Source organism: Penicillium solitum (genome assembly GCF_028829755.1).
Source record: "Penicillium solitum strain IBT 25940 chromosome Unknown utg000004l_segment0_segment0, whole genome shotgun sequence".
NCBI classification, from domain to species: Eukaryota; Fungi; Ascomycota; class Eurotiomycetes; order Eurotiales; family Aspergillaceae; genus Penicillium; species Penicillium solitum.
This window is the reverse complement of record NW_027072124.1, coordinates 590,329-613,985: the sequence shown is the minus strand read 5'-3', so window position 1 is coordinate 613,985 and position 23,657 is coordinate 590,329. Positions and strand designations below refer to the sequence as shown.

General features: G+C 49.2%; 7 protein-coding genes across 7 annotated transcripts; 4 read left to right on the top strand and 3 right to left on the bottom strand.

The window, feature by feature from the left end:
* Nucleotides 1-141: 141 nt before the first annotated feature.
* N7455_006213 (uncharacterized protein) lies at nt 142-1,636 on the top strand (the record flags this gene model as incomplete). Its single annotated transcript, XM_040955863.2, has 3 exons — nt 142-495; nt 580-1,189; nt 1,248-1,636. 3 exons carry the CDS (start codon nt 142-144, stop codon nt 1,634-1,636), a joined length of 1,353 nt encoding a protein of 450 aa, XP_040813788.2.
* Nucleotides 1,637-2,183: 547 nt separating this feature from the next.
* On the top strand, nt 2,184-3,494 carry N7455_006212 (uncharacterized protein; the record flags this gene model as incomplete). The annotated part of the gene is made up of 1 exon (XM_040955896.2): nt 2,184-3,494. One exon carries the CDS (start codon nt 2,184-2,186, stop codon nt 3,492-3,494), a length of 1,311 nt encoding a protein of 436 aa, XP_040813730.2.
* A 2,382-nt stretch (nt 3,495-5,876) lies between these two features.
* On the top strand, nt 5,877-7,867 carry N7455_006211 (uncharacterized protein; the record flags this gene model as incomplete). Its single annotated transcript, XM_040955882.2, has 2 exons — nt 5,877-6,831; nt 6,888-7,867. The coding sequence occupies 2 exons, from the start codon at nt 5,877-5,879 to the stop codon at nt 7,865-7,867; spliced, it is 1,935 nt and encodes a 644-aa protein (XP_040813722.2).
* A 1,494-nt stretch (nt 7,868-9,361) lies between these two features.
* Nucleotides 9,362-11,332, bottom strand: N7455_006210 (uncharacterized protein; the record flags this gene model as incomplete). The annotated part of the gene is made up of 1 exon (XM_040955844.2): nt 9,362-11,332. One exon carries the CDS (start codon nt 11,330-11,332, stop codon nt 9,362-9,364), a length of 1,971 nt encoding a protein of 656 aa, XP_040813623.2.
* A 2,823-nt stretch (nt 11,333-14,155) lies between these two features.
* On the top strand, nt 14,156-19,017 carry N7455_006209 (extracellular serine-threonine rich protein; the record flags this gene model as incomplete). Its single annotated transcript, XM_040955758.2, has 3 exons — nt 14,156-14,218; nt 14,278-14,460; nt 14,512-19,017. 3 exons carry the CDS (start codon nt 14,156-14,158, stop codon nt 19,015-19,017), a joined length of 4,752 nt encoding a protein of 1,583 aa, XP_040813824.2.
* A 613-nt stretch (nt 19,018-19,630) lies between these two features.
* N7455_006208 (uncharacterized protein) lies at nt 19,631-20,082 on the bottom strand (the record flags this gene model as incomplete). Its single annotated transcript, XM_065605301.1, has 2 exons — nt 19,631-19,973; nt 20,033-20,082. The coding sequence occupies 2 exons, from the start codon at nt 20,080-20,082 to the stop codon at nt 19,631-19,633; spliced, it is 393 nt and encodes a 130-aa protein (XP_065461155.1).
* An 814-nt stretch (nt 20,083-20,896) lies between these two features.
* Nucleotides 20,897-21,862, bottom strand: N7455_006207 (ADP-glyceromanno-heptose 6-epimerase; the record flags this gene model as incomplete). Its single annotated transcript, XM_040955812.2, has 1 exon — nt 20,897-21,862. The coding sequence occupies one exon, from the start codon at nt 21,860-21,862 to the stop codon at nt 20,897-20,899; it is 966 nt and encodes a 321-aa protein (XP_040813650.2).
* Between the last annotated feature and the right edge of the window lie 1,795 nt (nt 21,863-23,657).

The following is a 23,657-nucleotide window of genomic DNA, read 5'->3' as shown; positions in this document are numbered from 1 at the left end:
TCGGCTTACCCTTTCTTATCGTTTATTTCCCATCGAGGAACACAAAACAACCCCCATATTACCGTCCTTGATACAGCGAGAACCTGCATTATGGCCATGCAATATCTCAACCAAATAAAGAACCTACGGCGCTCGTCGCAAATGACCAGTGCACCCAAGCCTGTCCTGACGCCGGAAGATGAAGCCTACCTACGCGAAGTCACCGCCCAGCCGGAATCTGTGCCCATTACAACAGAACAGAATGAGCAGATCCCAACCGAAAGCCCTGCTGGGGCGTCTCTGCAACCTGCGATAAGCGTACAAGCTGAAAACATCCCTCTACCTACCTCGCCTGGGGAGGAGTTAGCAAAGGAGCTGGGCGAGGAGGGTAGGCAAGGCAGGAAGAACTCTCAGGCAACATTGACGAGGTCTGATACACCAAAGTCGGAAGTTTCAAAGCCTCAACAGAAGAAGAAACGATGGAGTACCATGTTTTGGAAGAAAAACACAGAGAAGGTCAGTCATTTATTTAGTCGTGTTCATTTTCGGATCCTTGCATCTGGCTTGTGTATGTACTAACATACGACTTCGCGCAAATAGGATAAAGAGGCCCTGGATGCAAACAAATCGCAAAACGAAGCCGCGAGTCGTCCAACCACATCGGATACATCAACAAACGGGAAAGACGCAGATAAAGATAAAGATGCAGAGGACATGACCGATATTCTTGAGCGATTGAACCTGGCAGCGGATAACAACCGTGTATTTTCGATCAGCGAGGAGACACAAGAGCTTTTACGCAAGTTCAAGCTCATCTTCAAAGATCTGATCAACGGAGTACCAACTGCCTATCATGACTTGGAGATGCTGCTGACCAACGGGAATCGCCAACTACAAGAAACCTATACGAAGTTGCCTGGTCCCATGCAAAAGTTGATCGAGAAACTCCCCGAGCGTTGGACCGAGACCTTGGCCCCAGAGATGTTGGCCGTTGCTGCCGACCGCGCCGGCAAGAGCGGTGTCAACATGGAGAATGTTGGTAAGGCCGCTGCAGCTGCAGAGAAGATGGGGGTCAATATTCCAAGTCTAAAGGAACTTGTGTCGAAGCCAGCCGCTCTCGTAGGAATGCTGCGATCCATCATGACATTCCTGCGAGCTCGATTCCCTGCTGTTATGGGCATGAATGTGCTCTGGTCTTTGGCATTGTTCAGTAAGTGAAGCAGCCCACCAAGTGAATGAGTCCGTTTGCTGACTATGGCGCTATCCAGTCCTCCTCTTTGTGTTGTGGTACTGCCACAAACGCGGACGCGAAGTCCGTTTGGAGAATGAGCGTCTGGTGACGGAAGAAGAGATCACCAAGCTCAACCAAGACACCTCCGAGGGTCTAATTCGTCCTACTGAGACTTTGACGACGACCGCACCGGCGGGCGCTACGTCTGATGAAATACGCGAAGGTGTTAGAAAGGTAGAGGAGGCCCGCGCCGCTCCTGTCGAATCTGCTGGCCCCGCCGAAGTGGAGAGCGAAAACCAACAAAGTACCCCCCAAAGTACTCGGCCGGCGGCAGTTCCTACCCGGTCGAAATCACGTTTGTCTATGTTTGGTCGGGCTAAGACAGAGCCCATACCTAATAATGTTGCTCCTTATCCTGGCACTTGATATCCCCTTTTGTCAGTTTTGTCCACCTTAATCTTGTTTCAATGGAGGAACCATGGTTGTTGACCCAGCCAACCAAGGAACCTTGGAGTTTGAGTGGGCGACCCAGAATCGAAAGATTGTTAAATGGAACCTCGTACCCCAGGGATTATTGTGTCTATCTAAACACTTGGATTTGTGTTATTTTAATCTAATTAATATCATTCGGCCTTGTGGAGTACAACACTCGGATTTCATGTAGTTAGCCGCTTTCCTTTTGATAGTTGCTCTTGGCGGACCCCACTTGTTTCCTCTTCGGTCAAATATCCCGCATTCCTTTCTGTTGGCTTTTAGTGCTCACATTTCCGGCGATAACACCAACAACCATATATAGTATATACTGTGGTAGTGGTTGGGCCTTCTATCAAGTGGCTTCTATCAAGTGTTGTAGAGAATTATCGCCCCCACCTCGTGATTCCTAGCACCCCTGGACAGACACGGCAACCTCCTCGCCGAACCTGAATAAACTAACCATCTCTTTGCTTCCGAAAGAATCCTCACGAGTTGCATCATGACTGTATTTCTTGACCTCCCAGAGGAGACTCTCTATCTCATTGCAGAAAATCTGAATTACCAGGGTGATCGCTATTCCCTGGTGCTATCATGTCGTCAACTGTACACAGTTCTGTTACCAAGTCTCTATTCCCAGGTTATTCTTGGTGATGTTAGCAATCATACAATCGGCCAAGTCAGTCAGTTTTTCAACGCTATCGCACGACAACCACAGTTGGCCAGGGCCGTGCGATCCTTACGCTTGGAGAGTTGGGACACTGAAGATGACAATGAGGACATCGACTGTGAGTTTGAATATGATCCGGACCTTATTTACCGAGTTATCGCTGGTACCTGCTGGTCGACGCAACCGTATGGCCAACTGCAACGCGGAAACACCGATGCTTGGTTAGCTTTGCTCATCCCCCAGCTGAAAGGCTTGAGACGAATCAGCATATGCTACCCATATGGGTCAGAACACGTCGAGGAAATGTTCGTGAAGGCTGCCAAAGAGGATACCACAACATTTTCTCGCCTCACTGAAGCTTTCGCCGAATGGTCTGACACGGAAGATTCCATTCATGCAAGCTGCATGGAACCGTTCTTCAAGTTCCCGGCGATGCGCAGGATTGGAGGATCATATATCGTCGACTCCGGTCGTGAAGAGGGAGAACCCCGCCTTACACCCTTCTCGGGAGTCACAGATATCGATCTCGAGATGACCAACACCGAGTGTGGATTCGGTGTCTGGATTGAATCTTGCAAGGCTCTCAAGACTTTCCGGTTGAATATTGGAGGAGGAATGGTCTCAGATGGGCCTGATCTTGTATCCGCTCCGCTTCGAGAATCTATATCCCTTCAGAAGGCATCACTGGAGGCGTTTTGGCTCTGTGGCGAATCGTATCAACCTCCGGAAGAGGATGATGGATGGATGGGATCGTTTGCCGATTTCGATATGATGAAATATATACATATTTCCATCTCAATGCTCGCCAAGCTTGACGACAACTTCGAGCCCACGCAAGAACTCGTGACACTTTTGCCGCCGTCCCTTGAGACCTTGTATCTGTGTCACTGCCACAACGAGCTGCTCGAATGGGCCATCGATCAAATCGAACGCTTGCTAGATACAAATTGTCTGCCACGCCTTACTTCCTTGGGGCTTGAAGGTTATGGGCCTTCGGAAGTCCATGAGAGTTCATTGGAGACTATGCGCAAACTGGAGGAGTTGAACAAAAAATGTGCAGATGCCGGTGTGTTTTTTGCGACTTCTATTGGAAGTCACAGAATGGTCCCGAGCCATTTTGTATCGCTTTGGCCTTGTGTCTAATTTGATGATTGCTGAATTTTGTGTGTTTATGCCAACCGGCGCTGTTGATGATCAGCGATGCGGGGGTCGGTTAGCGTGGTATATAATGTAGCAGATTACTTCAGTTTCTTATTGGAAATGGTGTTATATGCGGAGCCGTATGATCTTATCATTTGTTACATGTTTTGGGGCCAAAACAAGAAAATAACCCCCCTTTTTTTTGAGCGGTAGAAATTGAGATATACGGACCAATTTGTGAGATCATTGTCCCTACACTCAACTCAATTCCTTCTCCTGTAGGTCCATTTTGATATATCAAATTACCCAAGTATCCACGCTCATTATCTATATGCCACCTTAGGGACTTTGATCTACGTCTACTGCGTTGGAATCCGAGTTTGGAGACCATAATCACGTAAATTGTACGTACTGTATGGAAAGAAGAAGGAAGTGGGGAAGACTGCGAGCTAGAAGGCCATCGAAGTGGCCAGGTGGAGGATTTACATCCGAACGGTGAATGATCTGCCTCAACTGAAAAGATGTTAGCGCTAGAAAGACTGTTCCTCACTGAAGTCTGATTGGTATTGGGGGAAGTAGAAAATTTTTTATCGCAGCCACTGCGGGGCAGAGAGATGATCTTGCATGCTTCCGAACATCAGCAGGGGCAAGAATGGACTCAAAAAGAGAGAATCAGAAAGATCTTCCGTTCTACATTTGCCCCTCATGATTCTTGATCCGCAATATTATACAAAGTAGAACATACTAGTTAACTAACTAGTAAGTATCTACGTTGCAAGTTAACGATATAGAGTTAGCCCCCTCATTGTCCCCCTCACCGATTGAAAAAGATAAGAGAGAAATAGATCTATCTCATGCATGTTAGACCGCCCAGCCTAAGCCATGTTGTCCTTTTAGTTACCGCCTCTGATCTTTTTTTAAGCCAGTTAGGCCAGTTAGGCAGTTAAGCCATTAGGGGGCAAAAATAAAAAAAGACCTGCAGGTTCCCGGGACACGGGCAAATTTGCCAAGCCGGTCGGAATATAGTAGAGCGCTTTGCCACTCAAAACGTAAAAGTGGCCGGATCTATGGCTCGAACCAATAAGCCCATAGTTTTAGTGAAAATTTGGGTGAAGTCCCAACACGAAACAATATGATTCATCTCAAGGATGTGTCATCGATAAAATGCAAAAAAAAATAGAAAAAAAAAATAAAACAGAATATCCCGATCCGAAGATGAATCATCATGCAGGCTGCACGGGTCAGCCACTGCACCGTGTATATTCTAGTTTGACGTTTAGCGCAGATGTTCTGATGTGCTGTTTCCGTCAGCACGGACTCGAAACGTGAGTTAATCTGTATGTTGTAGTTTGCAGACTTGAAATTAGAATGGTAGTACGAAGTACGGAGTAGTCAATGAAGATTTTGCCGGGGAGGATTGCGCCGAGGATCTTTAATGACGTTTTTTTAGGTTTGTTTTGTTTGGACACGATTCAGCCGGGATATATTCCTAGAAGGCGCTACTCTAGCAGTGAATATACAATAATAGATACAAGTACTCCATACTCCGTACTGCACAACATCAGCAATGAAACCCAATATCAATATAATCAATATAATGTCAATGCAACCACCTAATTTAAGTAAATGGCCAAGGTGGATAATCCAATTCATGACTTTCCCGTTGCGACTTTCAGTGATCGCTGATTGGCGCGAAAGAGTCGGTGAGCGGCGCCAACGAATAGGCGGTCGTGTTCTGCAGCCAATCACGGCTGTCCCCCACCTGGGGGAAAAAAACGACCTTCTCTTCTTCTTCCCTTTCTCATAGCAACTCCCTACTGATCTACTTCGGATTCACTGAACTTATTGAACCCCTCTCAATCTATTCACTACATACTCACTACATATCGTCAAGAATTCAGCCAAATGGCCTTCGTTGAGCTGTAAATGCCTCGCTGGGGAGCCTGTCCCTGCCGGCTCCCCAGTCCTGCAGCTCCGATCTTCAATTCTACTTGACGATATTTGTTTCTCTTTCGACGCCTCCTACAAAGGCGTTGGAATTGCCCCCTAGCAAACTCCCAGAAGGAGCACTACAGCGTCCGCAACGGACTGCGGGTGCTTTCGTGGCTACGAAAAAAAAAATCCTTGGACTCCTCCCCTCCACTCCGCTTCTCCGATCTCCTCCACTCCGTCCCACCTCCCTTCGACTCATCCCCTTAAAACAGATCACCACTTTGGTCCAAATTACGACCATCGTCTCACCTAAGGAAGATCTACCCCTCTTCCTTCATCTCATCATTGGATCCTCCTGGAACGGACCGGACCATTTGAACAACAAGAAGCAAGGACCAAAGAAGTCCACCCCGACAAAATAACCCCTATTCATTCATACCTGTCTACTACAAAATGCCTCAGAGTTCTTACTCTTCTAAGCGAGCTCCCAAGAGCTCCGCCAAGAACGCTCACCCCCGCCCCTCAACCCCCGAGCCCAACATCATGCGGAACCTCGATATGTCACCGAAGGCCAATCAGTCTCGAAAGTTGGCCAATGCTCAGTCATCCGATAGGAAACGGAGAGCATCATCATCATCAGTCTCAAGTGTTTCTTCGGTCTCATCCCTCGGAGAGCTGAGCGACGAGGCAGATGATTCAGAAGAAGATGCAGATGACGAGCAAGAACCAGCAGTCAGGGCCCCGTCTTATAGTCGTCGCCGAGACCATAAGGCGGGGCGCCAACCCGCAATCAACAAGAGAAGACGTGTCCTGGACGACACCAGTGACAGTAGTGACGCTGATGACGCCGATGACTCGGATGACAGCTCGGATGATGTGTATGCCGGTGTAGACTACATCACAGATGCCGAGGATGAAGACCAAGACGTTGAGAAAATGGAAGAAATGATGATCGTGGAGTCTGAAAAGACCCACCGTCCTTTGCCTAGCACTGGATTTGCCGAGGATCAGTGGGCTATCAACTCCTTCGACGATCACATGTTCCTACCGGCTGCTTCCTTCTTTGATGAAGAGCACCTTTTCAGTGCCATGGACACTTTTGGGGAGCCTCAGGTGACCAGCGAAGCCGCTGAGACACCAGTCGCCCGGCGAGTTCACTTCGAGGAGCGATCCGATTCGTCCTCTGACAGTGATTCCCACAGTGACGACGATATACCCGGTGACTTCTTACAACAGGATAGCCTGGACCCACAGTTGCGTCGTATGATCGAAAACGACAACGAAAACTTCCAGAGAAACACCCGTCGGCAATCAGAAGAGATGTTTGGTGACGCTGACTACGGCCATGGAAGCATTTACCACGTCGAGTCTGAAGGATCCTCAGAGGGCAGCTTGAGTGGTTACGAGAGTATGATAATTGGTCAATTCGTATTGCATTTCGGTTTTGCTAACCTCTTTGAAAAGGCGATGATGGTGACACCACAGATGAGGATCTCCCCCCACCAGCAACTATCACCCACCCTCGATCCCTTCTTCGCCGGGATTCGTCCGACTCTTTGGCCCCTGTGGATGAAAAGAGTGACTGTATTCCCCGCCGCCGAGGGCCTATCATGGGAACCTTCGTAGCAGATCCCCACAAGCCAGTAGCTTTGGTCGACTGCACTGGCAAGCATCTCGTCATCATTCCCGCGTATGCCTCTTCTCGCCACGACTGGCTGGACTCCGCCGCCAACAGTATGCCCGGAACTGCCAACACCAGCCCTCGCCAGACTACACTCCACTTGGTTGATGAGAGCGACACCGATGCACTTGCCTCACCCAATCAGCTTGATTTCAGCCCAATGCTGGCTTCGAGTGCCAACCTCATGATGACCGCTCTCGGCAACGATCTCACCCCGGGAGGCCAGGTCATGGGGCCCCCTGAGGCATTCTACCCTTCTCAGGACTTCACCATCGACAGCTCGTTCGAAGAAGACGAAGAAGATGACCCAGAGTCTGCTCTCAACGTCGACGACTTCATCGACTTTGGCAATGGATCCTCCGATGAAGATGAGGACATGGATGATGATGCCATGGTCTCCCCAATGGCCGCTCCCTTTGCCAAGTCCATGGGAACACCCACCCCCACCCGCAAGTCTGAGTCGCAACCAGCCAACAATGAAGAGCGCTTCCTCAATCACCTAGACAAGGGTATTGTGACCGCCTTCCGTCGGAACCATAACCGCTACCAGGCGCTCCTCCGCCTCCCCCAGCACCGCGAGTTCATGCCCGCAAACTCTCCCGCACGTCCGGCCAGTGTCTTCCGACACGCCAAGAACAACGACCAGCGAACTCCCACCCGCAAGCGCAAATCAAGCAGCATTGCAGGTGGCGAGGCTGTGCGACGCAAGTTGATGGATGCCCAGCAACGTCGCTCTCAGCTTCCCATCCCAGCCCCTCTCTGAGGTCTCACGATTGCACGACTTTTGGATTTCCACCAAGATCATATGATAACCACGGCCACAATTTATTCTATCTGTTTCTAGTCGCTGGCAGACTTTTCTATTAGTGTCTTGTGCCCTTGGCCCTGTCGTCCTCGCGTTGAGCACACAGGCTCTTCGCTCTGGTCGTATTGCATATTGCTACTTAACGTGTCGTGGAGACCAGTCTATCTTTCTAATGATTGAGTTAGATTTGCCATACACATTGAGTTGGCTTGCGAAAGATCGATATTGGTTCTTAGAACACAAAAGCGATCCATTTCTGATATTTGATTATCTTTCCAGTCGTTCATTTTCAATTTTTTCCCTTTCTTTTCATCATCATGTCATTTTTATTGACTGGCCATTTTTCTCCCTCGCCTGTCGCGGGGGCTGGGGATACCTTTGGATTTCTGGAGTTGAAAACTTGCGGATTTGCGTTTTAACGAGTGATGGATGATCAAGTTGCTGTTTACATTTACCTTTACCAATATCAAAAACATTCGAAACTTTTATTACATTCTCTTGTATTCGATAGTCATTTGATCTTAATCCTCTATAATGAAGCTCAGACCTCATGATGTACCCACAGCAGCTCCGGATCCACCTAAACCTTATTCAAGTAGATCTCCCAAGGTCCGTGATTGGCTTCATCGTCTCCATCCCTACCATCCGTGCTGTCCCCTCCGGTGTTATTGTACAAAACATAAGACCTAGATAAGAAGAGAAGTGGAACCACAAGGAAGAAACCTTGAAAAAAACAAAGTGTCCTTAGAAAATTATTCGGACAACAGAGAGCTATCTCTGTGGAAAGGTTCCAAAAATTGGCTCAAAGAGCACGTGGAGGAGATGAGAACAGAGTCCCTTGGTTCAGCTCGTGATGGACAGTGGAGAACCCAAGAAAGTGCAGTCTGTATCCGCAGACAACAGGAGTGGCCCCGCACTGTTACCTCCTGCTGCATGCTTCGTGCCATTGAACTAGGACCGAGGCCCTAGCCCAGTTTCAATCTTAACTGGACCGCGTCAAAGACCCAATCAGTGCCCTCAGGGTACGCATTCCTTCACTGGACAACAGTATTTATATGTTGAAGTATAGACCTGGAGCTGAGGAAGTTCAAAAAATTGGAGGGACTCAACAGGAACCAGAGTGCAATGTGGACCCGGAGTGTTGAGGAGAGAAGAAAGAAAAAGAAGAGAGAAATGAGGGGATGGGGGTATTTATACCTTCCCAGTGGCTGGAGGGGGCAAATTGGGAAAGTGCAGTGAGTGACGAGCTTTCGCCCAAAAGGGAAGGTACCTAGACACCTGATCGGGGAAGTACATGGGTACTTCACCAGCCTTACGAGGTGTGTATCAGGTCGCCCTTGACGTCAAGACCCAATAATTATAGCACTAATGCTGAGGGTGACTTCATCTACGAGAACATAATTGAAGAGCCCTGCCTTGATTCATGGATCTGAAAGTCCGATCTACGTGATATTATTGGCAGTCTTCAGTTTGCACTTCAACTGCTACGTTGACACCACCGACACCACCGAGCCAATCCTCAACTCTTTCAGCTCGAGCACCAGCGGTAGAATCATCAGACTCACGTTCATCCACCTCCTCGTCCGAGTCATCCGCGATCACAACCCACGAGTGCTGATATATCCCCTTTTCGTTCGGCAGGAATCCATCCGACCGAAGCCAGCAGAATATTCCCCGGGTAGGGTTCTCCGATTTTTCTTCTGAGTACAGATCATACCCACAATCCTTCGGTAGAGCAGGAAGATCCGCAGAGGTAATCCCTGGTTTCGGACAAGCCACACACATAGAAAAAGGCGCAGACGCAGACACACAATTGGAATTCGAAACCAACGATGAAAACCGCGCCTCCACCCCCGTATCCTCAACTCTCGAACCATCCCCAAGCTCCCAATCCCAACCCTCATATCCCAAGACATGACATCCACACCCCAGGTGCTCTCGAAGCAAAACATCCGTATCACAGATCTTAGTGCTACCAAACGGCTTCCACTGCCAGGAAGTAACATAGCCGTGGTTATAGCTCCCATCAGTGGGCGTCGCAAGGAAAAGCAGCCTACACTCATCCTCTCGCTGGACAGACTCTACATCAGTCTCGTAGATACCGGGTGGCTGTGTCATAAATGTAGTCGTAACACCCATCCACGCCTCAGCTTCAAGTGAAGGTGCCGTCATCCCCTGCTCGCATTGTTTCAGGTATGTGCTACTTCTGCCCATGATGGCCGCGCCGAGCCAGAGACTGGCTACGCGTGGTTGGCTTGCTGAGAGGCCATGGAGAAGACGGGGAATATTGTTTTGTTTGATGATTGGGTTTATTATTGCGAAGGCCGGGTTCATCCATGCACTGACTAGATTGCAGGGTATGTCTGGGTTGAAGAATGTGCTTTTCACTGCTGGTAAGGTTGTGAGCCACGTTTCGCTGCTTAGGGTCATGTAGTATGGGAGGAGCTTTTCGTGTTCGGATATTAGAGCTGAGATTGATTGGGGGCTTGTTTGGGTTGAGTGGTACTCGGGGCTTTTGGCGGGACTTGGGATTGGGAGAGTCGGTGGCTTGCGGAGGAAGAAGTCGAGCGTGAAAAACGATGCTGATAGCGCTGCTGTGCATTGTGCGTAGATGCGGTGGTGGTTGCAGAAGCGGGTGAGGTATTGAAGGGCTGTTGTTGATGATGGAGGATTGTACGTTATCGATTGGAGATGCATTCCGTCTTTCGCTCGCATTGATATAGCTCCGCCCAATGAAACAGACCAGGGCGAGACGAATCTCTCGGACTCGTATTTCACGCATATTTCCCATGCTGGTGTTCCAGAGAGTATAGCGTGCCACCAGACGATCTCGGCTTCGCTTGCGTCTGGAGGCAAATCAACCTCTATGACCTCTCGTTGAACTGACGCTTCGGGTTCTTGGCAGGTTTCAGATGAGTATTTTGTTGAACACTGGTGCTTCTCAGAGCGATCGAGCAGCTCTGCCCATTTCGCAGATAGAATGTATGCCCAGGCCAGGAACAAGACGGCGATGTAGTTACCCTCGTCATAGCCAGAGATACCACGTACACCGGGCCATTTGGACAAAGGGGCATCCTTGGATAGTTCCACCTTTCGGGCTTCTGCAACGCCTAGCGGAAGCTCCAACGGTATGACCTTAGGCGGGGTAATACAGTCCGCGCCAGCTTTGGACGTCTTCCATCTCGACCGACCTTTTATTTCAAGATTGTCACGGTTTTTAGCACATGCAAATGAGAGTGCTCTGCCGGAGGGAATCAATCCGTCGGCGAGAAATGCAGGTGTGTCTTTGAGAAGGGGTTTGAGGTCGATGCACTCCAATGGAAGGAGGCCATCACTGGTGTTGAAATGGGTTGACCATAACTGATAGCTCGCGCGGAGGGTGTATTCAAATGCTTCTTTGCTTGGGCGGAGGGCATCTTCCATGTTTAATGTATAGATCTTGAAAGGAAGGTTGTCGCGGGAGAGCAAAGTGGGACTAGATCGTGCGGCTCATTTCGAGGCTCGTGCTGTTCACCGCTAGTTGATGCATCATACATATATATATTCATTTTGATATCTGCCAGGAAGATCAGCGGTGAACGTTTCTTCTGTTTTCTAGTTTGGTTTGCAGGTCTGCTTTCCATGGTGGGGTCTAGGTGATAAATTCTCTAGTGTAAGAGGTCAAGTTAGTAGATCTATATATCCAAGGGTTTTGCACGGGTTTATTGTGGATTTTCCTGTATAGCCAGTTTATCTACCAAGTAAAATAAGCTTAATCATCTTTAAATCTGTCAACTAGGATACTATATTTCAATGCAAGAATGTTTGGTTTCGAGAGGAGAATTGTACTTTTTCATCTTCCAAAGTGGTTCGCATTCACCCCACAGAGTACATAAGTACCAGTTAAAGAAGGTCATGAGTCTTTGACTGTCTATGTAGGCTTCAGTCTTGAATGGAAGTAAACGCCACCTTTCTCTCCGTACTCTGTGGACATTTACATGATATTCTATCAACCGGATAATGACCTGATATATTAATAAGCTAGGGATCCAGTAATTACGACAAGTAGAGTTGAATATGACTACAATAATATTACTGAGTTGCCACCAGCTCCCACTATGCCGTCAAACATTGATACATACTCCGTAGTCATGTAATGGACATATAGCCACTAAATACAGAACACGGAGTAGCGGGACATAATAGGAAGTCTAGACAAGCCTTGGCATCGGAGAAACACCGCATGGGCAAGAAATCAAATGCAACCTGGGCGCAGATGGTTCTCGTGTACGGAGTAGCATTTGCACAGTAACATCGAGGTGAATATATTAATATCAACCCCTCAGACTTTACACATTAATATGATTGTCTGGACTCTGATAGTTCCAAGGGGGTACAGCGTAGTATTCCCATGGCGCTAAAATTTTCATTCGAGGGTATTTTTAGTTGAGCGTTTCACGTTAAACCACGTTAAACCGGATTTAAGCCTGCAGACAAAGCCATCGTCCGACGCGCCGAGATTATTTGCATTTCTGTTTTCATTTCCAGAAAAAAAAATTTAAAAAAAGTAAATAGAAGATTGTCTATGGAACATGACTGAAAGAAACGGAATATCAGCACTTCTACCCCTCAAAGCCGAAGTCACACAATCCCTGTCTTTTGCGGAGTAATAGATCGGAAAGGAGTACAATCTAAACTAGACATACCTTAGGACTTTATTCGGATTTGAGTCGGAGATGTGATGGTAATGGCATTTCACGTTTATAGGAACCCCTCAAGCTGTTGAGATAACCCCACTAGACTTCTGCTCTAGACAGGTTCGTTGGCGCTCGGCTTTTTTAGTAGGGTCCACATATATCAGTCAAGAGGTGAGACGGAGCGTTCAGGTACCCGCCACTGGGATCTCACTATTCGACCATGCAGGGGGTTGCCCCTGGGAACAAAGATAAAAATAAAAAATAAGTCAATTTCGTGCGACATCCAAGCAGTACCGTTGGCCCCAAAGTAGTACTCCATATCCCTTCTCTGATTGGTCAACCCCGGCGCTTCGAAGGGGCATGAAAGAGCTTGTATACTTGGAAAAGGAAAGATGATGAACATCAATAATAAGCACATATGGAGTCACGCAGAAAGTGGGCGACAAATGGGCGAGGCGCCAGAGTATTTTTCTCTTTTTTTATCGGTCGCATTATTTGTTACTCAAATTATTTTTGAACTTGAATCTCACCGAATTGGAAATAGTTGGTTTCGGTTAAAGGTGAATTCAAACCACTAGAGATATGGGGAGATGAAAGACCCCATATCAAAGAACTGCACGTGGATTCTGGTACCCTAGCTGTACTCTACCTATACTCTACCCTGAAGGCCCTTTCTTTTCGCCCCTCGGCCATATGCAAGTTTCCGTGCTGATCAAGCGTCTAATATTCATACACTATTTTTACTCGAGGATGCTCATTGGCTGGTCATCAACTAATGTCGATGATCTCACAAGTCACATCCCATGAACTGATGCTGAATACGATTGGTCCCCGGCAAGCGCCTTGGTCAACGGCCCCAGCCTGCAAGCCCTGAATGGCTCTTCTCCAGCTTCTGCAGTTCGTTCCTGCACTAATCGGCGCCGAGCTCTAGATGCATCCTAAGCTCGCCCTCTTTTCAGCCACTACCGTTTCATCTGTACCTTCAGATACCTGCCGATTGGAGAGAGGTTCGCTTTTCTCTGACGAAATGTCTTACCAGGGTCCTTGACGCCAGGATATTTTGGGTCAGCAGAGAAATGCTTGCTAGCTGCAGCCAAACCTTTGTCTGCAGAGGTTCGTGGAATAGCCTGCGTTGGGCGATTGTTTAAAGACCCCGACTCAGTCCAGATTCAGCACCTCTTTCATTCTTGTCATTGTTTGGTTTGCTTTTGGCTTTTTCGCCCATCTTGGTTCGTCCCCAACCAAAGACGCTCGTTCAGGGATACGCATTTCCTTGTCCCACCCTCTTTCGTTTGATATTGGTTCAGTTTCATTGAGGCTTTTTTTTTATTGTCGCCGATCAACAATACTAATAGAAATTGCCGCCTTTGCTGCCTATACAATTGTCGCTTTTATCGCAATATCTATTGAGGCCTAGCTTTCTATATCGCAGCCTATTAAGCCCTGACCTTTATATCCCTCTATTTTGTTTCTTTCATCCATACTTCTTCTTCTCTCTTCTTCTTTTCTTCCATTCTATCTTCCTTTCGCGTCCCACTTTTCCGTCACTCGTTGTCGTTATCCTTCCACTATGAAGGTCACTTCGGCTATTGCGTTTTTCGGTCTTCTGGCCTCTGGCCAGGCCACCGGATCGGTATGCCTCAACTCACATCCTGTCATCTTTGATATACATTCTAACTAGGATCGTTTTAGTACTGGGGATCCGAGGAATACTACTCCACCCCGGCAAGATCGCCTAACAAGTGTAACGAGTACCAGAGCAAGGGCTTCAGCTGGACTGACCTCGCTGCTGGCTCTTTCTCTGAGTATGGTGGCTTCTCCTTCTCTGGTTTCACTTGCGGCAATGGATTTGGTTCTAGCCTTGGCAAGCGTGGTGTAAGGAATGCATGCCTCTCTTTCATCTGCAAATACTGACAATGACTCTAGACCCAGAAATGCATTTCCGGCACCGTCTCCAAAGGTAGCTCTAGCTCCAGTGCTGCCCCTAGCTCCCAAAGCTCCGGTTCTTCGGCTCCATCATTTGCCCGCGGCTCCAATGAGACCGGCTTCTCTGTGACCAACTTCCATGTTGCCACCGAGAAGGATACCGAATTGCACATCATTTATAGCATGCCCGATGGGTCCACTTGCAAGAACACCGCTTCCTGCAACTCAGCTGGTACTGTGGTCACCAACGACCAGTGTGGTGGTGCTAAGTCCGTTCACTTCGAGCTGCCCGACGATAGTGAGTATGAGAGCTGTGGTTTCGGCATATACAGCGTTAGCTTTGACTGCACCCCTGGTTCCACAACCACTGAGCTTGCCATTTCCACCACTGCTCCTGTTCTCAGAGCTCGATATGAACAGATATCTGTGTCTGTTGGCCCCGGCTCTGTCGTGCCTTCGGTCTCTGTCCCAGACTCTGTTGTGGTCCCAACCACCACCTCAGCGGTGAGCACACCTCTTCGGATGACTACATCGACTGTGTTTACCACCAGTTTGATCACTATCACTAGCTGTGCTCCAACTGTTACCGATTGCCCTGCTGGATCAGGCTCAACTACTGTGGTAACTTCCACCATCGCTCTTTCCACCACAGTCTGCCCCGTAACGGAGACTGCGCCTGCCGGGGAGACTACTTCTGTTGCAGAGACCAGTCCTGTTGTGGAGACCACTACTGTCGCTACAAGCTCGCCATCTGCGCCTGCCGTGACCAGTCCGACCGATGTTCTACCTGTCAGCTCATCGGCTGGTGTTCCTCCTTCTAGTGGCACATCCATTCCTACATCTTCGGCTTCGGCTTCTTCTTCTATTTCCTCGACTACCCCCGCTGGAACTTCTGCAGTTTCGACCCCGTTGATCACCACTCCGGTCCAGATGACTACCTCAACCGTATACACCACCAGTGAGGTCACTATCACTAGCTGTGCCCCTGATGTTTTGAGCTGCCCAGCGGACTCGACAACAGTCGTGACTTCGACTATCCCGATCTCGACTACTGTGTGTCCTATCACAGAGACTACCGCAACTGATGTCGGTTCCACACCTCTAGCTACAGGTACAGACTCAAGTGGCGTTTTACCCGTTAGCTCCCCGGCTGGAAGTTCCACCGCTTCGACCCCGGTGATCACCACTCCGGTCCAGATGACTACCTCAACCGTATACACCACCAGTGAGGTCACTATCACTAGCTGTGCCCCTGATGTTGTGAGCTGCCCAGCGGACTCGACAACAGTCGTGACTTCGACTATCCCGATCTCGACTACTGTGTGTCCTATCACAGAGACTACCGCAACTGATATCGGCTCCACACCTCTGCCTATAGGTACAGGCTCAAGTGGCGTTTTACCCGATAGTTCCCCGGCTGGAAGTTCCACCGCTTCGACCCCGTTGATCACCACTCCAGTTCAGATGACTACTTCAACCGTATACACCACCAGCGAGGTTACCATCACTAGCTGTGCCCCTGACGTCGTGAGCTGTCCAGCAGACTCGACCACAGTCGTGACTTCCACAATTCCTATCTCGACTACTGTGTGTCCTGTCACTGAGACTACCCCGGCTGCTGTCGGCTCCACGCCTCTGCCTATAGGTACAGGCTCAAGTGGCGTTTTACCCGATAGTTCCCCGGCTGGAAGTTCCACCGCTTCGACCCCGTTGATCACCACTCCAGTTCAGATGACTACTTCAACCGTATACACCACCAGCGAGGTTACCATCACTAGCTGTGCCCCTGACGTCGTGAGCTGTCCAGCAGACTCGACCACAGTCGTGACTTCCACAATTCCTATCTCGACTACTGTGTGTCCTGTCACTGAGACTACCCCGGCTGCTGTCGGCTCCACGCCTCTGCCTATAGGTACAGGCTCAAGTGGCGTTTTACCCGATAGTTCCCCGGCTGGAAGTTCCACCGCTTCGACCCCGTTGATCACCACTCCAGTTCAGATGACTACTTCAACCGTATACACCACCAGCGAGGTTACCATCACTAGCTGTGCCCCTGACGTCGTGAGCTGTCCAGCAGACTCGACCACAGTCGTGACTTCCACAATTCCTATCTCGACTACTGTGTGTCCTGTCACTGAGACTACCCCGGCTGCTGTCGGCTCCACGCCTCTGCCTATAGGTACAGGCTCAAGTGGCGTTTTACCCGATAGTTCCCCGGCTGGAAGTTCCACCGCTTCGACCCCGTTGATCACCACTCCAGTTCAGATGACTACCTCAACTGTGTACACCACCAGTGAGGTCACTATCACTAGCTGTGCCCCTGATGTTGTGAGCTGCCCAGCGGACTCGACCACAGTCGTGACTTCGACAATCCCTATCTCGACTACTGTGTGTCCTGTCACTGAGACTACCCCGGCTGCTGTCGGCTCCACACCTCTACCTACAGGCACAAGCCCAAGCGGCGTCTTGCCCGTGAGCTCCCCGGCTGGATCAACTCCTCCTAGTGACACTTCAGCTGTTTCTACGTCAGTCGGGTCCTCATCGGCTCCTGGTGTGACCTCCTCGGTTCCCGAAGTTACCTCCAATGCCTCTTCCCCTGCACCTTCGTCTCCTGCTGGCACTACCCCCGCTCCTGGAGAGGCTACCACCACTGTCGTTACTTGGGAGACTGTAACCACTTGCCCGGTGACTAACACTGTTACCTCCGGTAGCTCGACTTTCGTGACTACCTCAAGTACCATTTCAACTGTTACTTTGACTACTGCCTCTACAATCTGCACCCAGTGCTCGGCTACGGCTACCTCCGTTGCTGGTCAGAGCACCGTTGCCCCATCTAGTACGCCCGAGGCCTCGAACACTGTCATTTCCAGCACTGGGCCATCTGGTACACCCGAAGAATCAAGTCCCGTCTTTTCCACCATTGCAGAGGCATCTAGTCCCCTCCCCAGCGGCCCCGATATTACTAGCTTGGTCCCCTCTAGCGTGGGCGCTGAAACCACACCTGCGATTCCCCAAGGATCAACTGCCACGGTTATAACTTATGTAACTGAGACCACCTGTCCTGTGACTGCCACTGTCACTTCTGGATCGTCGACATTCATCACGACATCCAACACGGTGTCAACTGTTACCTTGACCTCCACTTCCAACCTTCCAAGCTCTGTCGCTGCCGGAAGCACACCCGCTCCCTCCGAAACAGGCGCCTCCACCACCGCTCCTACGGGCCCCGCTGTCACCAGTATCGTCTCGTCTAGCGTTAGCGTCGGCGTCAGCTCTACACCCACCGCTCCCGAGGGTGAGACTACAACCGTTGTGACTTACGTGACCGAAACCACCTGCCCTGTGACTGCGACTATCACTTCTGGCTCGTCGACCTTCGTCACAACATCCAGCACAGTGTCAACTGTTACCTTGACCTCCACTTCTAACCTCCCCAGCTCTGTCGCTGTCGGAAGCACACCCGCTCCCTCTGATACAGGTGTCGCCCCTATCACTACTCCCACGGGTCCCGCTATCACTAGTGTCGTCTTATCTAGCACTGGCGCAAGCTCTACACCCACCACCCCCGAGGGGGCCACTACCACCGTTGTGACTTACGTGACCGAGACAACCTGCCCGGTGACTAACACCGTCACTTCGGGTTCTTCCACCTTCGTTACCACATCCAACACAGTCTCCACAGTGACCCTCACCTCCGTCTCAACTATCTGTACCCAATGCGCCACTACCGCGACTACTGTCACCGAGACCAATTCTCTTTCGACAGCTAGTAATACCCGAGCAGTCCCCACAGGTGTTTCCCCGGTATCGAGCCCAGCTCCCTCGGCTCCCTGCCCCAATACCGTGCCCCAGTGTATCAACACTTGGCTCACTCTCGCCCCCAATTGCACATCCAACAGCGATGTCTCATGCTTCTGCCCCAACAGCAAGTTCACCAGCAAAGTCATCTCCTGTATCCAAGCCTGGGGTGCCTCCAAGGAAGAGATCCAATCTGCCCTCTCCTACTTCACCGGTATCTGCGCTGCCTGGGTCCCTCAGAACCCAGGCATCGTGACCGCCATCCCCTCAACCATCACCCTGATCCCGACAGTCGCTCCTTCCGCACCCCCATCCAGCGTTGCCGGCGCCAGTGTCACCGCCAGCGCCGTCGTCCCCATCACCTCCGGCCCCACCGCCCCCTGCACAACAATCACCTACTCGACCTACACCGTCACCGTGCCTCAGGTCAGCTTCGTTACAAACACCGGTACTAGCTCCGGTGCCGCCCCCACCATTGGTCTGGTTCCGGCTGGTCCTAGTGGGACTTCCCCAGCACACAGCGGCAGTGTTCCCCGTCCTACATCGGGCATCTGGTTGACTTCAAGCGGGTACCCGTACGCCAGTCGAAGCCCAATTAGAAGCGCCTCACCCAGCGCATCCCCGGTCTTCAACTCCGCCTCGAGCTTGTCAATTGCTTCCAGTCTGGTTCTGGCTTCTCTCGCTGCTTTCTTCAGCTTGGTGATGTAGATGCGTTTTCCAGCAGATGAACTCACGAACACCTCGTGGTTTTCCTCTTCTTATCTCTTGTTTCTACAAATATGCACAGTACGGATTGATTTCGTGTTTTTCTTCTTGCTTGTCTTCGCGGCCCTGGAGTGGTTCGTCCTGGTTCTGAGGTGAACTATTGGCTGGGAACTGACGCAGATCGTCGGTCCTAGAGGGACTTCTTTGTATTTTATTTATTCACTCCCTAATTCAATGCGATAGACCTCGCCTTTTTTTTAAGAATATCTGAGTTAGTGGCTTTCCGCTCCAAGTATTTTTATTCGACTCTTCGTAGATTCTAGCAAATTCTGCAGTTGTATTGACCTTCGGAGTATCCAGATTTCTATCATGAAAGGCAAAGTCTCAAGCGGTGGAAATGATCGGGCACTAGAGGTTCCTTCAGCATGTGGCTCTCGGGAGTCTAATCAATAGTCAGACATTTAGCATAGTAGTAAAGACTTTCGGTAGCCAAAGTCACGATATTTTCACCTACCCTGGATGTCCCCAGTAGGCCTATCACTTCATTCCGACAGTATCACGCCATCCATCCTTCATCTCATATTCCCGACCTCAACATTCACCTTCTTCCTGCTGTCTAATTCGCTCTTTTTCCACGAAAGGTACATAGCTTAACCCTTCGACACTCGATAGCTTTGTGTTGGACTGCAGGAGCACATCGCTCACGAAACACACATTGGTAGGAGTGGTAGGCACAATGTGCTTGTTGAGCACTTCGTTGCGCAATCACGAAACCCCGCTCGACCTTCGGATTCTTCGGCAGAGTGACGAACGCAGGTCCAGTCACGGTATCTTGAAGGTGCTCGAAATCACATTCGAAGCAGAAATACGGGGTCATGATCTGCCGGGATTCGAGACACGCTGCGGGTAGGGATCCAGGCCGGCGAATGTTCTGGAATTGGTCCAGAGACTTGGAAATACTACATTTTGGTCAGATTTGTCAATCTCATTGCAATTCAACCAGTAGTGTTTCCCTTACCTGGTTACATAACCAAGAGTAGATTCCGTATCTTGGCGCTTGAAGGTCATCGTCCCATTTTTGGTCAAGGTCAAGGTCCTAATACCTGATAACAGTGAACAGAGGCATGTCATGTCTCCTGGCCATAATATACAAAGAAGCCATCGCGGTTGATGTGATAAGTCCAGTGCATATATATGATAAAATAAGAGAGGGAGAATTGAATGATCAAGACAAGAGAATACAAGAGAAAGACAGACTTTTAGATAGTTATGGGTCTTTATATTAGCAAACCCTGCAAACAAATATTTATAGACAGCAACCTGATATTAGCTTGATCAAAGCTGGCTTTGTGTCTAGTACTTATCTAAGAAGGACAAAGGTGAGAAATCCGGTGTATGTTTCATGTTGCCACACATATCAACATCTTGTTGAGATTGGCCGGCTTATTGCGGAGACCAGGCCACACACACACACGAACACTCAATGATTACTATCTAGGAGAGTGTGTTTGAAAATCTCTGTTCCATTTTCTATGGAAATTCTGGCTACCTAGGTTGTCTTGATGTGGAGAGCCTGTTCATCAGGGTTCAAGAAATCTCGCTCAATCCAGGCATGAACACAAGAGGTTAACCATTTCAATTGTTTTTGTCGTTTTGCCGGGTCGTTTTCAAGATTTCCTCCCCGTCCCTTTTTTTCGTGATAAATCGTGTGATTTTCATAAGTATATTTGGTGTGGCCAAATATGAAGAGATTTCTGTAAACAGAAACAAATGATGGCCCCATGTCGTTTCGAAGGATAAAGACTTTCGTCATGGAATAGAAGCTCGACCGTGCTCTCGAAAGCACCAAGAGTGCTAAGTGCAATCATGTTCGGCGCAATCTTTAGCGGGCCAAACCTTCAGGACTTTCAAGCCACTCCATGTAATCCTTAATGCCTTCCTTGATGCCACGGAAACACAACACAGAGCCAGCCCGGCGGAGCTTCGAGATATCGGCGCAGGTGTGGCTCTGGTATTTGCCTTTCAGTTCGGCTGGGAATGGAATGAACTTGATGTAGCCCTCGGGATTACCAAAGTGGCTGGCGACTTCAGTGGCGACGTCGTGGAAGCTGCTGGCAACACCAGTGCCGACGTTGTAAATGCCGTTGATCTCCGGGTGGTCGAGGAACCAACAGTTCAGGCGGGCAACATCCTGAACGTGAACGAAATCGCGCTTCTGCTGTCCAGCTTCGACTCCGGCGTATTCCCCGAAGAGCTCAATCGCCTTGAATGACTTGCGCTTTTCGTAGAATTGGTAAACGGTGCTTGGGATTGTATCGCGGTTCTGTTCTCCGGGTCCATAGACGTTGAACAGACGGAGTCCCGCAACTTGGGGAGAGCGCAAGTCGGTGTTCTTGACCACATACTGATCAAATAGCATCTTCGAATATCCATAGACATTCAGAGGGGCTTCTTGGAAGTCTCCCTCGGCGAAGGCAGTGTTGTCCCCATAAACAGCAGCGGATGAGGCGTAGATGAAGCGAACGCCCCGGTCCTTGCACCAATGGAAAATCTCCTTGGAGTAGGTGAAGTTGGCGTCAAGCATTTTCTTGCCGTTGGTCTCGGTGATGGAAGAGCTTGCGCCATAGTGAAAGATGACGCGGGGACGGTGGGGAAAGGTTTTGGTCCGAATCGCTTCACGGAAGTCAGTCGCATCGATGTAGTCAGCCACCTTGCAGCTGACAAGGTTGCGGAACTTGGATCCATCGGTCATGTCGTCGACAACCACGATATTGGTCACGCCACGGTTGTTCAACTCCTTGACGATGTTTGAACCGACGAAGCCGGCACCACCGGTGACAACAATCATTTTGGTTCGATTTGAAATGGAAAAGGCGATAAATATGGAAGTGGAAGGAGGAGGAGGAAGTTCAAGTTGAGAACTCGGTGATGGGGGAGATGTTCATGGCCGAGAAGGAGCGACCAAGGTGAGGAACATCCTTCTTAGGATGCATATCCAGGTGTTTGATGAATTGGGCACAAAAGGAAGGGTCAACTTTTTGATTTTTACTCCTGTAGATAGGGCGATATACCACCATAATTGACTCGTAGAGTTTAATTGAAGCCCTTGCTGCCCTATATCCGTAGAAGATGAAGCTATAGATGAGAGTAATACATCTAGTTAAGTACCTACATACATACATATGTACCTAGATACTTCGAATTGACTTCCTGCTCCCCTTCTTTCAGGTATAGAGCAAATGAACTTGGTTTTATTCAAGTATATTCTCGGGATATTTATTTGTTGTTCAGGTACCTCAAGACTCACCTTTGACGTTGATAAACATGGATTATCCCTTCTAAGGCTGTCCCTTCTAGCACTACTTAAAAGCAGACGCCGAGATATCGGCATCTCAATGCCGGCAATTATCCTGGGGCACATCATCTCCGAAGTGCACCTGGAAGCTATTCATCAATATGTTTGACCAATTCCGGGCTCGAGTATTAAACATTCTCATTTTACTAGACCTCAATGATATGACCTTGGAAAAACAACGCTATTCATCGTATTTAGAAATGAGTGTTTCAATTTCCACAGTGGGCATGCCCACCATCTCCAGAGCGCCAAGTCGCACGGCGCTTGGCTCATAATCGGAACTCCGATGCTTCAATCTAACTGGAACCGACCCATCGTTCATAATACTCAACTCGTGTGGTTATCTACGCTAGCCTACTCCATAGATTGCTACGGAGTACAGGTTACGTTCTCATCCTCTCTCTCATCCCCAAGGATATACCCCGCTCAATTTTGGGGCAAGTAATCTCTCCCGATGGTCTGGGTTGGGGGCGACAACAAAATGAGATTGTGGGGCGAGAAAACGGTGGAGAGGCTGACGGGGGTCGTGCTGCATTGATTCCGGTTCCTAACGGGACCCTGTCAAGGCAAAGGGGCTATCTACAAAGGCACTTGTCAATGTCATTATCAGGCGCCACCAGTGCTTACGAATGTGGCTTTTGAAGAAGAAAAAGAAAATATATTAATATGCCCGAGATAGGTATACGGAGAAATGGATCGCTGTCTCTCCGCAACGGAGGTACCGGAATATATCCGGAGTGCACAGTGCGCATGGACAGTGCATATGGATGAATCAAGTTCTGAGAAAAAGGGAATACAATAATACAATTATTGGACTCCTTGCTATTTTTTACCGCATTTGCCACAAATAAGTAGAATAAAGTACAATAGATCTACATGAGTGCATATGACAGTTGACATATGATGGTCTCTTATCTTCCCAGGTTGTTAGTAAAAGATAAGCCTCAAGCCCTAGATTGGCTGACAGGGAGTTCTAAGACATTTCTTACTTGTAACAACTTTGGAAGTTACATAGAAAGTGTTATGTCCCTAGTACTTTTTCTATAGGGATAACTTAACTCTAAACTCGAACTACCATCTGATTCTCTGGGGCTATTGAACATTACTCTCCTTGCTGTCTGCTGTCGAGATAAGCCCTCCACCAGTAGGCGCCCATTATTCTCTTGTTCTTGGGACACTCGTGGAGCCATGGGCATTGACAGCCGCATTGTCCAGAGTGACATGGTTCATTATATTAAAACTCGGCTCTCCCAGTTATGTTGGATCTGCAAACGCTTTCTGCGGGTCA